The sequence below is a fragment of the Megalobrama amblycephala genome, linkage group LG14 (assembly GCF_018812025.1).
Source record: "Megalobrama amblycephala isolate DHTTF-2021 linkage group LG14, ASM1881202v1, whole genome shotgun sequence".
Classification (NCBI taxonomy): domain Eukaryota; kingdom Metazoa; phylum Chordata; class Actinopteri; order Cypriniformes; family Xenocyprididae; genus Megalobrama; species Megalobrama amblycephala.
This window is the reverse complement of record NC_063057.1, coordinates 25086368-25101273: the sequence shown is the minus strand read 5'-3', so window position 1 is coordinate 25101273 and position 14906 is coordinate 25086368. Positions and strand designations below refer to the sequence as shown.

Below are 14906 nucleotides of genomic sequence, written 5' to 3'. Positions count from 1 at the left end.
TTATTGTGCAGTCTTTGGCCTTCTAAGGAGAAAGTGCCATTTGTGTCCTAACATGAAATTATTGAGATATTGAGAAACTTAACTTTGTTTAGTAGACAAAATTTAAGCAATTGTATTTTAATATATATTTCTATTATATGTTCATATTTTCTTCCTTGAATGAGTTATATAGAATTAGGCTGAATTCTACCTTCTGTTTGCTTTTATTGAAAATATTTTATTGAATCATGCTTTATAAAATGCTTATAGAATGATTTGATTGTTCTTTCGGGCATTTCTGGCTGTCACGATCACCAGCTGGAGTGCCCTTGATAGCCACTAGAGTGCATTCCACCCCAGACTGTTGTCACTCCATCAAGGACTACATTACCCATAATCTTTTGTCTGGACTTATTGTTTTCAGCTGTCTCGTTAGCCTGTTTAGCTTACCCTATTTAAGCCGGGTTCATTCTGTTATTCTTTGTGAAGTGAATTCTTTGTTGCCAAATTGGGCTACCTTTACACTGTTGCCGCTTTTTTTTTTTTTATGCCCGCAAGTTGAATCGACCCCAAATATAACATGATATTTAGCCCCTGGAATGCGAATTTTACCAGAGAATCCCCACCAAAAATGCTGATTTTACCCCCCGGAACACGATTTTTACCGTGGGACCCCACCGAAATGCAATTGTGCTAGTTTTGGGCTAGTTTTGAGTAGCAATTGGACAGTTTTTTTGTGAAAACCTGGCAACCCTGAGGGCTGTTTCAATGTTGTTTCAATGTTGCAATAAATCGTGATCGTGAATGTCTACAAATTCTCAAGTCTCAGTTAAGCTCAAGTGCACAAAAAGGTCATAGGTTAACCGATATCCTTCAAAAAGGTCTTGTCAATATAGCTGATAAATAAAACAATGTTAAGTAAAATTAAATAATCAAAGTCTACTGTACTTGCTGGTTTGAGCCTCATCACCAGCTGCAGTCATGACCTCATCTCAAAAATCAAACAGATGCGATCAGCAATTACCTGCTAATGCACTCACATTCACGTAAAGTAGCCTTGTTGACAAGTTTTGGGGCAGTGAAGGCAAAACGCACAAGATATAGTACCTTCAATGCCCTTAGATGGCGATATCGCTTCTTTATATCAGAAACAAACTGCTGCAGAAAAAGTTAGGTGCCGTGCAAAATGTAATTTGTAATTGCATTACTCATTACAAATGTAGAGGAGTAAAAAGTACATTTACTTGTTCATAAATGTAGTCAAGTAGAGAGTAAAAGTTGCTAATATCTTTGATACTCAGTACAACTACAAAGTAGCCAAAAAGATACCTAAGTACAGTAAATAATCACTTTTACTCAAATACTTTACACCACTGATTACACGTGGGACTGAAATGGTGGCTAAAGGTGGGTGCACATTGTGCGATTTTGGCCAAGATTTGGTTGTCTGAGACAAATTTTACAAAGTCTAAAAGATTCCTATAATCCTACGCTAAAATCTGTAGTCTTTGATCGCAAGTTTGACATGTTCACCGACAGCCGATTAATGACTGTTGCGATCAAATTTTACCTCTGACGAAATTCTGGCAGTGTCAGAAGATTTGGCGCACAGTCCTGCAGTCGCTACGGTCATTAATCAGCTGTCGGTGAACATGTAAAACTAGCGATCAACGACTACAGATTTTAGCCTAGGATTGTAGGAATCTTTTAGGATTTGCAACATTTTTCTCAGACAACCAAATCGTGGCCAAAATCGCACAGTTTGCATCCACCTTTAGCCTGCCCCGGACCAGGTTAGTTTCCCAGCAACCGAGTAACTGAGTTTGAACTAATTTAAGTTTGCTTTATGAAACAGAATTCACTGACAATAAGTCTGAGCAACTAAAATAAACCTGACTTATATTCTAGTCTTGTTTTATGAAACAGCCCTCTGGTCTTGTCACAATCGTGTTGAATTTCAGCCCATATAAATGCAAGCCCTAAAAATAGGCTATGCATTAAAATGCAAGCATGGCTAATGCAATGCATTTTTTTCCAATTAGTGCAATTCAACAGGCTGTTTTGTTTCAAAAACGTTTGTTATTATTTTACTTCCATAAATGTCCCAATTCAGAGGCTGCAGCCATCGAACAGCCTCTGAAGATTAAATGCTATTCAATGATTTTATATCAAATAACTTAGTTTGAAACCTTAAGTACTTTTATAAATTATTGCCTGCATTTTCAAAGTGTTGCTGTCAATTAACAAACTCTGTAACTTACGTTTCGAAGAACACACGCTCTTTGCAAGAAACCTCGAAACACTTCTGCTTCTCTTGTGGACTTTGACCCAAGACTATCAAGTTCATGTTCATGTTTATTAGCACTGATGTTTGCTTTGGTGTGTTTTTGTAAAGGTTATATTAACATTATAAAAATGTCTCTATAAAAGCATTCATCTTGGAGATTTTTTTTTTTTTACAACACTGAAGTTGACACTGAACCACAAAGGATTTAAAGGTGCAATAATAAACAGGAGCAAAGGAAAATTCTACAACTGAGCATCATACATGCCTCTGGGAAAAAGACAGTAACCGAATAATTTATTAACACTTAGTAAATTAAAAACCTTAAGTGTTAACAGCCTCAAAAGAAAACTCTCCACCAGCAGTGATTTATAGGAAGGGGTTCTCGACAGGACAAACATAATCCAGATAGTCATCTGTACAGTTGAGGAGAAGCAGGACGTCACAGTTGAGCTCCAGCTCCAGCTCCTGACTGTAGTTCTTCACCGGTAACACACAAGACACCGGCACACCCAACCGAGAGCTCACCTCCTGAACCTGCAGAGACAAACAACACCTCAGTCTCTCTGAGTCCTGTGGGAACAGTTCATGTGATCATGTGACCATGTCTCACCTTCGTCTTGATGTAGGAACTGATATAAAGGCTTTGAAGATCTTCCTCCACTAGAGGACATGCTTCATCTACTCTTGTCATCAAGACAATCTGGGGAATGCTTAGAACCACATGGTATGTATCAACAACTAAATCTGAAACATTGTACATATATTTAGCATATACCTTTATCCTTTGCTGGTCATGCAGCCCATGAAGATGGATTTGAAGAAATTGGATTTTCATGCACATACAGGAACAATCATTAGGATTCGAACATGGCTGACAGATGTCATCAGGGGTTTATGGTTCCTGATCATTTCTATGAGCTTGTCTCTTCTTCTACAACAGAGATCTGATCTGAGGGACTGGCCATTGAAGTATATATAGAATGTATATTACATTATTTAATTCACATAAATAACAAAAGATGATGATTGACTTACTCTGCTTCACTTTGTATACCGTGCATTCAGTCATTTGAGTGTCGTTCCCATACGGTGTTGCCATATTAACAGTAAATGCAATGTATTATCACGAACTGCCTGTTTTGGTTTCGTTTTCATTTGTTTCTATCTATTACCTCTTTTCCATTTTTCAGTTTCCCACTCTTCATTTGTTACTATGGTTTATGATTAATGAGTCATCACCTGTTCATCATTTGAGTTCAATCACTCTAGGTTTTTAAGTTCCTCCTGTAACCCCTCACCCAGATCCTACTCGCCCCGCTCTGCATGGGCCTCGAACCTGGGTCTCCGGCGTGGGAGTTGGATGCTCTAACGCGACCTCTAGCGTCAGTCACTAGAGCATCTCTTGAGATCAGAGGAGTGAGGTTTACTCACACAGCGACTACTAGCTGGCCTAGCCTCTGTTACATTCCTTTTCATTCAGTTTTTTGACTGGTATTGTTTTTGTGTAGAGATGCTTTTGCATTGCCTTCTTGCATTTGGATTATTTGAGTTTGTTTTATTAAAGAATCTTTTGTTTGTGGAAACCTGTTTGAAAATTTCTCATCATCTTCATCTGAACCGGNGTTACAAAATTACTTTTTTGTTGCCTGGGGTTACAAAGACCCTGTGTGTTACTTTTGTTTCTACACTAACATAAAAAACAATTCTTTTATCTGTAGATCTAGAAAGTGTTAACAACTGTACAAAGTTTCACGTCATTTGGACAAAAAGAACATTATTTTTTATTTTAGTTCTCTAAAAAGACCCCAAAGCTCCTATAAGGGTTAATGAGCGTGTAATTATGTATTTTATAGACACACACTCACCCACGAGCACTTTGGCGGCGGGGTTGTCGACTCCGATGGCCTTCAGGATGGTGGCGCCGTCATTGGTCACGGTCACCTGACTGTCCCTGCCGCCGCCCAGCAGGATCTTGTCCTGTGAGGTCAGAGGTTATTAACGAGTCATAATCCCCAGTAATGATCGTAACGGAACGTCTGGCACACGTACCATTCCCTTGGGTCCCAGAGTGCTTTTCACCAGATCTCCGATGGCAATGGCGCCGATGAAGGAGGACTGAAAGCGCAGAGAGAGCTCTTGTTACCCACCGGGCGTACTGTGACTGATAATCATGTTCAGTGACGGAGTCACACACTCACCAGTCGAGCCGTCTCGGCCTTCTCCTCGTCGGCTCCTTGCCTGAAGATGTTCATGGGGGCCATCGATAGAGACGCCTGCACACACACAGATCACACACACACACACAGATCACAGTGATATTAACAAGCTTTCCAGCATCTTTTGTAACATAAATTTGCTATTATTGTAACTATTAACATTCTAGTAATTGTGATTTTTTTTATTGATAATTTCATTGTTATACTAATATTAATACTTCCATATTCAAGCTATCACGACACCATAATTTAAATAATTATCTGTTTAATTATTGCACTATCATGCCGCAGCCGTGACGTCAGTAACCCCGCCCTCCTCAGAAAACACTAGAAACTCCCTGATGTTGATCCGCTATAACATCATCACAACACAAACTATCGAAACACACACGAATAAGATCATCACCCAACAAATAAAACAAAGATGATGCAGACAAACGCGTCTATTATAATATCATAACGCGCTCGGCTGAAGTCTTTGTTCGTGTTCACGCGCATGCCGCGCACAAACCCGTGAATAAAGCGCGAGCGCCGCTCCAGAATCACTCTACACACACTAGCCGTCGCACGCGCTGCACTAAATAAGCTCTCGTTCATTATATCGCCGGTGAATTATGATTTAATCACATAACCGCTCACCATGATGGTTTAAGATGTGCTGAAGAGACGCGCACGAGACAGGAAGAACGGAACAGGGAAGCGTGCGACAGATCAACCGCTTCCTGCGCGAGCTCTTTTCAACTTAAAAGTCTCTGTAACGCGCTTTCGCGTGAGGGTATGCATCGACGTCACTTTCCCGCCGGAACGCGCTCCCTCAGCGGGACTGAGTGGCAAAAGAACCGGCTGCATGACTGGATTCAGATGAAACTGCGAAAACGCGAGTAAAACTAACGAATTACACTAAAGGTTGGGCTCGAAAGTGTTCCTTATGTTCAAATAAACCTAATCCATGGATATTGACATGCAGCCAGGAATCGTGTTTCCTGACATTTATATGTGCCTGATTTCAACGCCGGGGAAATAAAGCAAATCTCCCTTTGAACGCTTTATATAACAACAATATAGGTAAAATTTAACGAAATTTTAGCTTTTCTTGAGCTTAGAATTGATCATTGATCAAATTAAACAAATCATCAAATACAAATCACACGGGCTGCTTTCTGTATTTTTATAGCACTAAAATGATACAGATATTTACAGAAAGATACTCCAAAAACATACAACAACAAAGATAACTGATGGATCCTTTATGGTAATACATATGATATGGTACAACTACAGTGCAATGCAAATAAAGAAATTGAGAATAGTAAATAGTTTGTTATACACTATAAGAAATATATGTTTATGTAGTATATAATAATATAGTCAATAATAAAGTATAGAATATTGTCAATAAACAAACAGTATACAGCAAATAAAATAGTAATGAATAGAACATTTATAGTATAAGTACAATAATATAATATAATAATATATTGATTGAGCATATAGTATAATAATACTATAATAATAGCAATAGAATATGTAGTATCATCAGAATATAGACAATAATAACATCATAACTATAATAGATTGATATTAATAGTATTGGTATACTAATAATAATCGCAAATACAATGTAATATCAATTGCAGAATAATATAGACAATAATAAAAATAGTAAATTAAATAGTGACTAGTACAATAATAATATAGTATTGATGTAATAAAAACAACAACAAAAGGCTATATATTTTCCATCAGTCTCTTGGAAATGGTGAGAACAGTCCACTGACAGGCTCTCCCCAGCTTTCCTTGAGGCTTGTGTAGCCCTGGTTGCAATGGGCTGAAAAATAAATAAATATATAAACAAATCACCATTTAATGACAAACTTTTAAATAATGTAGATGAGTCGGGAAACTTCCCTTCTAGCTACTTCCCACTGTCTCCTCAACTCGTTGTCTTTGTGAAACCTTAAATGTGCGAAAAGCTAACTAACCTTAAAGTGAGGGTTAGATCAAGATTAACAAAATATCAGTCACCTAACCGTAACGAGTACTTGTCATAAAAGTCGGTTTTAATAAAATAGAGATGCATATTAAAACTTTAGTTTATAAAATAGCATAAGCTAAAACTATATTAGAAATCATGTAAACTCACGTCTCAACTTTCACAGTTAACTAGTGACGTCGCTAGCTATTTTAGTCTGACTGACTCCGGTGGCCAACTACTATCAATTATATAATGACCAAATACAACCAGAAACAAATGTTCAGTCTTACCTGTGAAAGGTAAGACTTCCCCGAGACCGGTTTTCAATTGTGCAGCGATTTGTACAGCCCCAAGCAGCACACGAAGCAGGCATTTTCTCAATTCCAGTTATGACCGTTATGGGAACATTGCCCCGCACTTTTTATTTTATTTTATTTAAGAACTTGTAAACACTACAAAAAACAGGCATTAACAACAAAGCTCCAAAGATAAATGAAAAACAAGAAAAAAAAAAGAGCATTCACAAGACGCCAAACAGACTCAAAATATGTAACAGCAGAATTACCTTTTACATTTTTCACAATTAAAAGAATTAGTTCGTTACAGAAAACCTTATATAAAGGAGGAGATTTGGACAATCGAGATTTGTGAATAAAGAATTTACCATTCAGGATAATGAAGTTTACAAAATTGTCAATATTTTTGTCTTCATGTTCATAATAACAAATAATATCTCTCAGGTTTAAAGTTATCGTTGATCTAACTTTGGCAGAGAAAGTGAGAAAACAGTCTTTCCAAAATGACTGTATACTGTGACAATCAAAAAACAAATGGCGTAGAGACTCCTCAGTACAATTACAGAAAGATCATTCTTTCACAACATCAATAAACTTAGAGAGTAAGATATTAGTTGGATATATTTTATGTAGTATCTTAAGGTGAATTTCTCTTACTTTATTTGAAATACAAAATTTGTAAGGTAACAGCCATGCTTTTCTCCAAATAACATCTCTAAGAAGGGAATTCCAGTAAAATTTTCCTCTTGGAGTAATTTTCTTTTTTTCATGAAAGACTTGTCTAATATCTTTGTTAGTGCACTTTTTATCAAATACATTTTTGCCATTTATAAAAAAATTACAGTCTTTATTATCTACAATATAATAAGACAGATGGCTGGTCATCAAATTAATAAGTCCAGAAGGGATAGCTCTAACTACTGTGACAAATTCTTTATATTTTATAGGAAAATTGTACTTACACATAAAAGAATCATAAGAATGTTTTGTTTTGAATCAAATAATCACAAATTTAAACCATGATCCAACCATTTTTCCAAATATATACTCTTGCCTTTTAATTGTAATCAACTCGTTATTCCAAATTTTCATTTTGTGAGGAGAAAAATTTTGTACAAAACACAGTTTCAATGCTAAGAGACAATTTTAGACAATTTTATGAGTAATTTGGTAGGCGAAAAATTACAGGATAAAAGAAAATTAAGACCACCCACTTTCTTAAAAACATTATGAGGAATGAAAAACCAAATAGAATCAGGATCATCAATACACTTTTTTATCCAATTGATCTTAAAAGTATTATTTATATCCACATAGTCCAACATTTCAAAACCTCCTTCAGATTTCTTCCCTGCTAATAGGGATTTTTTAAGATGGTGGTGTTTGTTTTTCCAACAAAAAATAACCAGCAACCTATTAATTTCTTTACAGGTAGAATCCTGAGCGAATAAAGAAAGGCCAGGAAAAATAAACCTAGACAAACCTTCTGCCAAAACTCTTCCTAAAGTTGACAAATCTCTCCGTAACCAATTATCAAAAATCAATTTTGTTTTCTTAATTTTGTTGTTAAAATTAAATTGCTGCCTAACTGACATGTTTTTAGAAATATAAATTCCTACTTGACACAATCCTTAACTGGAAAGTTAAACATTGATTGTTCAGATGAGTCATGTACAGGAAGAATTTCACATTTAGTGAGGTTTAAACAGAGACCTGAGGCATCAGAAAAAGTCTGATTGCCTTACTGATTTGACTCTTATCTTTTAAAAAATTAAGTTGTATCATCAGCTAATTGTGAAATTCTTATTTCTTTATTAAATAATGTTATACCACAAAAACCTGGGTTTTTAACTATACTAATTGAAAATAGCTCCACTACAATCAAAAACAAAAAGGAGAGATTGGGCGACCCTGTCTTACCCCTCTCTTAATAAAAAATCTTCTAGAAGTATTAGTTTGTAAAATAATTGAACTATTAATGCCTCCATAAAACATTTTAACCGTTTGAATGAATTTGCTACCTGTAACGAATGGAGACTCAGGCAGGAGATCCAAGTGCAGCGTTTTATTAGAAGTGAGCGTGGTCGTACAGCAGGGTCAATCAGGATCAGACAGGAACAGCAAGGAACAGGCAGAGTCGTGGTCAGAGTACAGGCAGTAGATCGAGGACGGGCAGATATCATTCACAGGACGGTAGACAAGGCAAGGGTCAGGAAGGCAGCAACGGGTCAATAACAGGGAACAGACAGTAACGGCAAACAGACAGGCAGACAGGAATATAAACGCTCAGAAGTGATACCAGAGTAATCAAGACCTCGCGGTGAGGTGGTGTGAGTGAAAGTCCTTTATAGTCCTGTTAATGTACTGCAGCTGGGTGTGGTGATTAGTGATAGTGATTGGTGGAGTGAGTGCAGGTGATTGGCAGAGAGGATTATGGGTAATGTAGTCCGGGAACTGACAGGAACAGACGGTGATCATAACATAACCCCCCTCCCGGAAGGCGCGTCCTCGCGGCGTAGAAGGAACAGCTAGGGAGGGGGGTGGGTGCATTGGGGACCTGCATGCAGACAGGAACAGGGTCCCCAATGCAGGTCCAGGAACTCGGGCAGCCACGGAGGGTCAGGTGCCACGGGCAGCCACGGCGGGTCAGGTGCCACGGGCAGCCACGGCGGGTCAGGTGGCTCGGGCAGCCACGGCGGGTCAGGTGGCTCGGGCAGCCACGGCGGGTCAGGTGGCTCGGGCAGCCACGGCGGGTCAGGTGGCTCGGGCAGCCACGGCGGGTCAGGTGGCTCGGGCAGCCACGGCAGGACAGAGTCCGAAGATGACCACGGCGGGTCAAAGTCCATTAATGGCCATAGGGGTTTATAGTCCATGGGCGGCCCTAGCAGTTCGGAGCACGCTGATGGTTGCGGCCGTGCAGGGTCCCCACCCACAAGCTCCCCACCCTCTGCTATATGGCCCCCCCAAAAAGTTCTTGGGGAAATCAACGGTGGCCATGGTCGATTCGTTGACAAGGAGCTCGTGGGGCGCTGGCAGGGCAAGTAGCACAGGTTCTGGAGCGGACTCGATGGCTGGAACACCCCCTATGTTCCTTGACACCAAAGGGGCGGCCATCTTGCCCGTAGGCACTGGCGAAACAGCCATCTTGTCCATCGCATCCAGAGAGCTGAGGTGCGTTGCAACCGGCGAACTTGAGTGCGTTGCAACCGGCGAACTTGAGTGCGTTGCAACCGGCGAACTTGAGTGCGTTGCAACCGGCGAACTTGAGTGCGTTGCAACCGGCGAACTTGAGTGCGTTGCAACCGGCGAACTTGAGAGCGTTGCAACCGGCGAACTTGAGAGCGTTGCAACCGGCGAACTTGAGAGCGTTGCAAGCGGTGAACTTGAGTGTGTAGCGACCGGCGGGCTTGAGAGCGAAGCGGCCAGCGGGGCAAACGGCTGCTCTGAGACGGCAGCAGGCCGTTCTGGACAACAGCGGGCTGCTCTGGGACAACAGCGGGCTGCTCTGGGACAACAGCGGGCTGCTCTGGGGCAACAGCGGGCTGCTCTGGGGCAACAGCGGGCTGCTCTGGGGCAACAGCGGGCTCGGGCTGGCAGACTGCTCCCAAGTCCATAGAGCTCGAGTACTTCCTCCACGCACGCATGACAGCCAAGACATAAAAAGTGAAGACAGCCCTCTTGGCCATCACAGGACTGACAGGGAAAGCATGCTGGACTGGAGTGGACTCACTGGCTGGAGCGGGCTCGGGAACGGATTCACTGGCTGGAACGTGACATTGCTCTGGGCGATCAGCGGAGACGTGACGTTGCTCTGGGCGATCAGCGGAGACGTGACGTTGCTCCGGGCGATCAGCGGAGACGTGACGTTGCTCTGGGCGATCAGCGGAGACGTGACGTTGCTCTGGGCGATCAGCGGAGACGTGACGTGACTCTGGGCGATCAGCGGAGACGTGACGTGACTCTGGGCGATCAGCGGAGACGTGACGTGACTCTGGGCAATCAGCGGAGACGTGATGTGATGTTGTAGTGGCTGCCATTTTGTGAGTGCTCTCCTGAGCGGCAGCCATTACGTGATTCTCCGTGGTGTCGGAATCCTCCGCGACACCCACAGTAAAACATGAACCACCAGTTAACAGGGCAAAGTCCAGAAGTTCAACGAATGATCCTCGGGACCGTTGGTGATTAAATAGCCCTTCAGTGGTTCATTTAACCATAACAAAAAAAGTCAATGAGGGCACAGTCCGGCAGATCAGATAAGTTAGCTATATCCAAAAAGTTCTGAATATGATCCTCGAGGTTAGAGTTACCTTGGCGAAGACTGACAAGACACATTGCTGGGTCCATGCTGAAGCTGGTAATGCTCCTAGAAGCTGCTGGATCTTTGTGTGGCGAGGTCTTCTGTAACGAATGGAGACTCAGGCAGGAGATCCAAGTGCAGCGTTTTATTAGAAGTGAGCGTGGTCGTACAGGCAGGGTCAATCAGGATCAGACAGGAACAGCAAGGAACAGGCAGAGTCGTGGTCAGAGTACAGGCAGTAGATCGAGGACGGGCAGATATCATTCACAGGACGGTAGACAAGGCAAGGGTCAGGACAGGCAGCAACGGGTCAATAACAGGGAACAGACAGTAACGGCGGCAGGCAGGCAGGCAGGCAGGCAGACAGACAGACAGACAGACAGACAGACAGACAGACAGACAGACAGACAGACAGACAGACAGACAGACAGACAGACAGACAGACAGACAGACAGACAGACAGACAGACAGACAGACAGACAGGAATATAAACGCTCAGAAGTGATACCAGAGTAATCAAGACCTCGCGGTGAGGTGGTGTGAGTGAAAGTCCTTTATAGTCCTGTTAATGTACTGCAGCTGGGTGTGGTGATTAGTGATAGTGATTGGTGGAGTGAGTGCAGGTGATTGGCAGAGAGGATTATGGGTAATGTAGTCCGGGAACTGACAGGAACAGACGGTGATCATAACACTACCAAAGCCGAAAGCATTTAAACCCTGCAATAAAAATGTGTGCTCTATTGTGTCAAACGCCTTATAAAAGTCGAGAAACAAAATGAGTGCATCTGGATTAACAAAGTGATTATAATCTAACAAGTCTAATACAAGCCTAATGTTGGAACTAATGTGACGTTTAGCCATAAATCCTGTTTGAAATTCACTAATTATGTTTTGTAAGCCACTTTTCAGTCTGGTTGCATATACTAAAGCTAAAATTTTATAGTCAACATTTAATAAAGTAATTGGTCTCCAATTGGTGTTTTTGGGTGGAAAGCGGTCAACTGAATCATCCGGAGCATCATTAAAGTCACCACCTATAATTATATATCCTTCCTTGTACTTCTTTTTTAGGTTTGTTAATTTTTGGCAAATTGTCTTAAACATTTCTAGAATATGTGCTCGAACGTTGAAACTATAAACATTGCAAATAATTAGAATATAATTATCCAATCTGAGAGACATTATAATCCATCTTCCATTTTCCGAACGAATAGTTTCCAAAACATCACCTTTAAATTTGTTAAAGAAAATAGCAACACCAGCAGAGTGACTGGATCCATGACTAAAAACAGTTAAATCTCCCCATTGGGTTTTCCAGAAGTTGGTATCAGAATCACAGGAATGAGTCTCTTGGAAAAGAAGAATTTGAGCCTCTGTATGTCTTGCAAAAAGAAATATAGCTTTCCTTTTAATGGCGTCGCGAATGCCTCGAACATTTAAAGAAACAAATTTGAACTTACCAAACTTGTGATCAGCCGTTACAAAAGGGATTGACTAAACAATGAATTATAAGAATAAACTTTGGAGAAAGTGAAAACTGAGAAACCATGAAACATTAAAACATTCAAAACACTTGCTCTGATCCCGATTTATATCGAAACGTTCCTCACAAGACAGCTGTCAGCCATCCGCTCAGGTAACATCTGGAACACTGATGCGTACCCCTTCAATGAAGGCAAATCCTCCTCAAAAGCCGGCCTTCTTGCCCTCTTCTCTCGCACGTTTCACCAGTGGCCATGCCTTCTTTCTTGCAGCTCTCTCCTCCAAAGACAGATCCTCTTTGATGAACAGCCCATTCTCTTTCAGATACTGGTTATCTTTAGCATCTCTCCACACTGTGTTCCGGTAAAGGCGCATGGCGAATTGCATAATTATCACTCTGGGGCGACCATCACCTCTTTTCTGCCCCAGTGTATGAACTGAATCCACCACATCTGGAAATTTATGCGCAATCTTTGGAGATACTTTGGAGAGGATCTTGATAACCACATCACGTACGTTGTTCTCACTGTCTGAACCACTTTCTTTAACACCGTAAATGCTTAGATCCCATCTTCTTTTGTAATTCTGCACTCCCATACATCTCCTTTAGCTGCTTATTTTCTTGCTGCAACGCGGCAACATTTTTTTTCCAGATTCAAAATCTTCTCCTTGTGGGACGTGCTCTCAATTAATAACTTGCTAACAGTGGTAGAAAGAGTGGTGATGGAAGAGGCCGTTTTTCCCCATTATCTTTTCCATGGATTCAACTCTTTGAAATGTGCTATTACATTTCGATGTAAGTTCCGCAACAGCCTCAAGAAGTGAATCAATTTTTTCGTCAATGTTGGCTTTTAATTGACCCTTTTTTCCCGGTGGACTTTTGCACGGAGTGCATGGAAGAGGAGTAGCAAGGCCAACTATTTCTGGGTCAGAAACTTCGTCAACTTCCTTGCCTTCGTCAGTCGTCATGTCGCTTTCTTTAGCTTGAGCCTTTTCTCTATTTCTTTTCTTACCCATATGGGCATGCGAAATACACAACAAAAGAGGAACACTTTGTAACGCTAGAGAGAGAGAGATCGCTCTGGTTCCTCTGGAGCGCGCATTTTAAATTAAAAACGACCGTTGAACTGTCTTTTCATCGAGCAGGATACGTGAGTATTGCTTTTATTTTATCTCTATAAATAACATATGCAAATATTCAAACACGGCCTAAATGTTACATTTATTTGTTGTCTACAAACTGAACTAAATTGTTTGCGATCTAATGCAAAATTTACTAACGTTGTCTTTTATGTGTGCAGATCAGAACGTTAAAACGTCTTCTGGTCAGGTAAATTAAAAATATTTCAACATAACGCCAAAAGTTATAAGCCATAGTGAAGAGAAAATTACTTGAGTGATGGTTGACATTTTAGCACATTATGAACAGACAGCGATCCAGGAACAGCCCATAGCAAACGGACAGCGATTCCACTGTTAATGTTTAACTTAGTCCATTCCCAGCTAACAAAAAAAGGTCCCCAGAACGTCCCCTGAATGGCCTCTGCGAACGTCCCCCGAACGTCCATGTGTAGGTCCTCTAGCTGTCCCGCGGACGTCCGCAAAGACGTCCTCCGGACGTTCACGGGGACGTTCACAGGACGTTCAGCGGCCATTCGGGACGTTTAGGGGACTTTCGATTAAGTCCTCTTGTTGTTTTTTATTTTACTTCTAGGTTAACAAAAGAAAACAAACACGTTGTAAGGAGCAAAATACGTGTATTTATTTATAAATTAACAGTTTTATAATTGTTGTGCTCTTTCCATGTGTGTTAGGCAAACATGCAGTTGTGTGTGCACGCGCGTCTCTCATTGTCAGCTGTGGTAGTCTGATGGCAGTTTTTTCGTTGGCTTCTAACCTAAAACGACAAAATGAACACATTCAATCATGTATCAGGTATCGTTTGTCTATTAAAAACATTTGTTACTGTCAATTTAGGTTTAGTTAGACCAAGATTAGCGCACATTTAAAGATAGGCCGTAACGGTCAGCCGCGACGGACAACAACTTCAGCAAACATTTGTAAATGCAATCTTGTCATATAATTTAAAATTTACAAGATAAACAGTGGTTAAGGTAGCTAATGTCTACTAAACTAAAATTTAAAATACCTTTTCGGCCGAAGAAAGAGAAAACTCAAGGCCTCATCTGAGAAAATCACCAGCAGGACCGTTAACTCTCGACGCAGCTGAGCGTTGCCATGGATACATGCGCGTACCCTAAAGAATGACGTCACTCGATCGTCACTCGCTTGTATCTCCCAGCTGTGTGGCTATATTACACTTTTTGCCACATGCTATACCTGTCTTAAGTGTAAAAATTAAAGTATTTTTTTT

The 14906-nt window shown here is 40.9% G+C and overlaps 2 protein-coding genes across 2 annotated transcripts; both read right to left on the bottom strand.

The window, feature by feature from the left end:
• Positions 1–2316: 2316 nt before the first annotated feature.
• On the bottom strand, positions 2317–2982 carry LOC125246361 (interferon-induced protein 44-like). The gene is made up of 2 exons (XM_048157334.1): positions 2877–2982; positions 2317–2800 (listed from the first exon to the last, which is right to left on the bottom strand). Exons 1-2 carry the CDS (start codon positions 2955–2957, stop codon positions 2633–2635), a joined length of 249 nt encoding a protein of 82 aa, XP_048013291.1. The 5' UTR covers positions 2958–2982; the 3' UTR covers positions 2317–2632.
• A 1063-nt stretch (positions 2983–4045) lies between these two features.
• On the bottom strand, positions 4046–5274 carry LOC125246359 (T-complex protein 1 subunit beta-like). Its single transcript, XM_048157333.1, has 4 exons — positions 5122–5274; positions 4465–4539; positions 4316–4381; positions 4046–4243 (listed from the first exon to the last, which is right to left on the bottom strand). The coding sequence occupies exons 1-4, from the start codon at positions 5122–5124 to the stop codon at positions 4061–4063; spliced, it is 327 nt and encodes a 108-aa protein (XP_048013290.1). The 5' UTR covers positions 5125–5274; the 3' UTR covers positions 4046–4060.
• Between the last annotated feature and the right edge of the window lie 9632 nt (positions 5275–14906).

Coding starts and splice junctions, on each gene's coding strand:
- LOC125246361 (XM_048157334.1), bottom strand. CDS start 2,957: ATGACAAGAGTAGATGAAGCATGTCCTCTAGTGGAGGAAGATCTTCAA. Junction 2,801..2,876: donor GTTCCTACATCAAGACGAAG/GTGAGACATGGT, acceptor TTGTCTCTGCAG/GTTCAGGAGGTGAGCTCTCG.
- LOC125246359 (XM_048157333.1), bottom strand. Junction 4,382..4,464: donor AGGCCGAGACGGCTCGACTG/GTGAGTGTGTGA, acceptor CTGCGCTTTCAG/TCCTCCTTCATCGGCGCCAT. Junction 4,244..4,315: donor CTCTGGGACCCAAGGGAATG/GTACGTGTGCCA, acceptor CTGACCTCACAG/GACAAGATCCTGCTGGGCGG.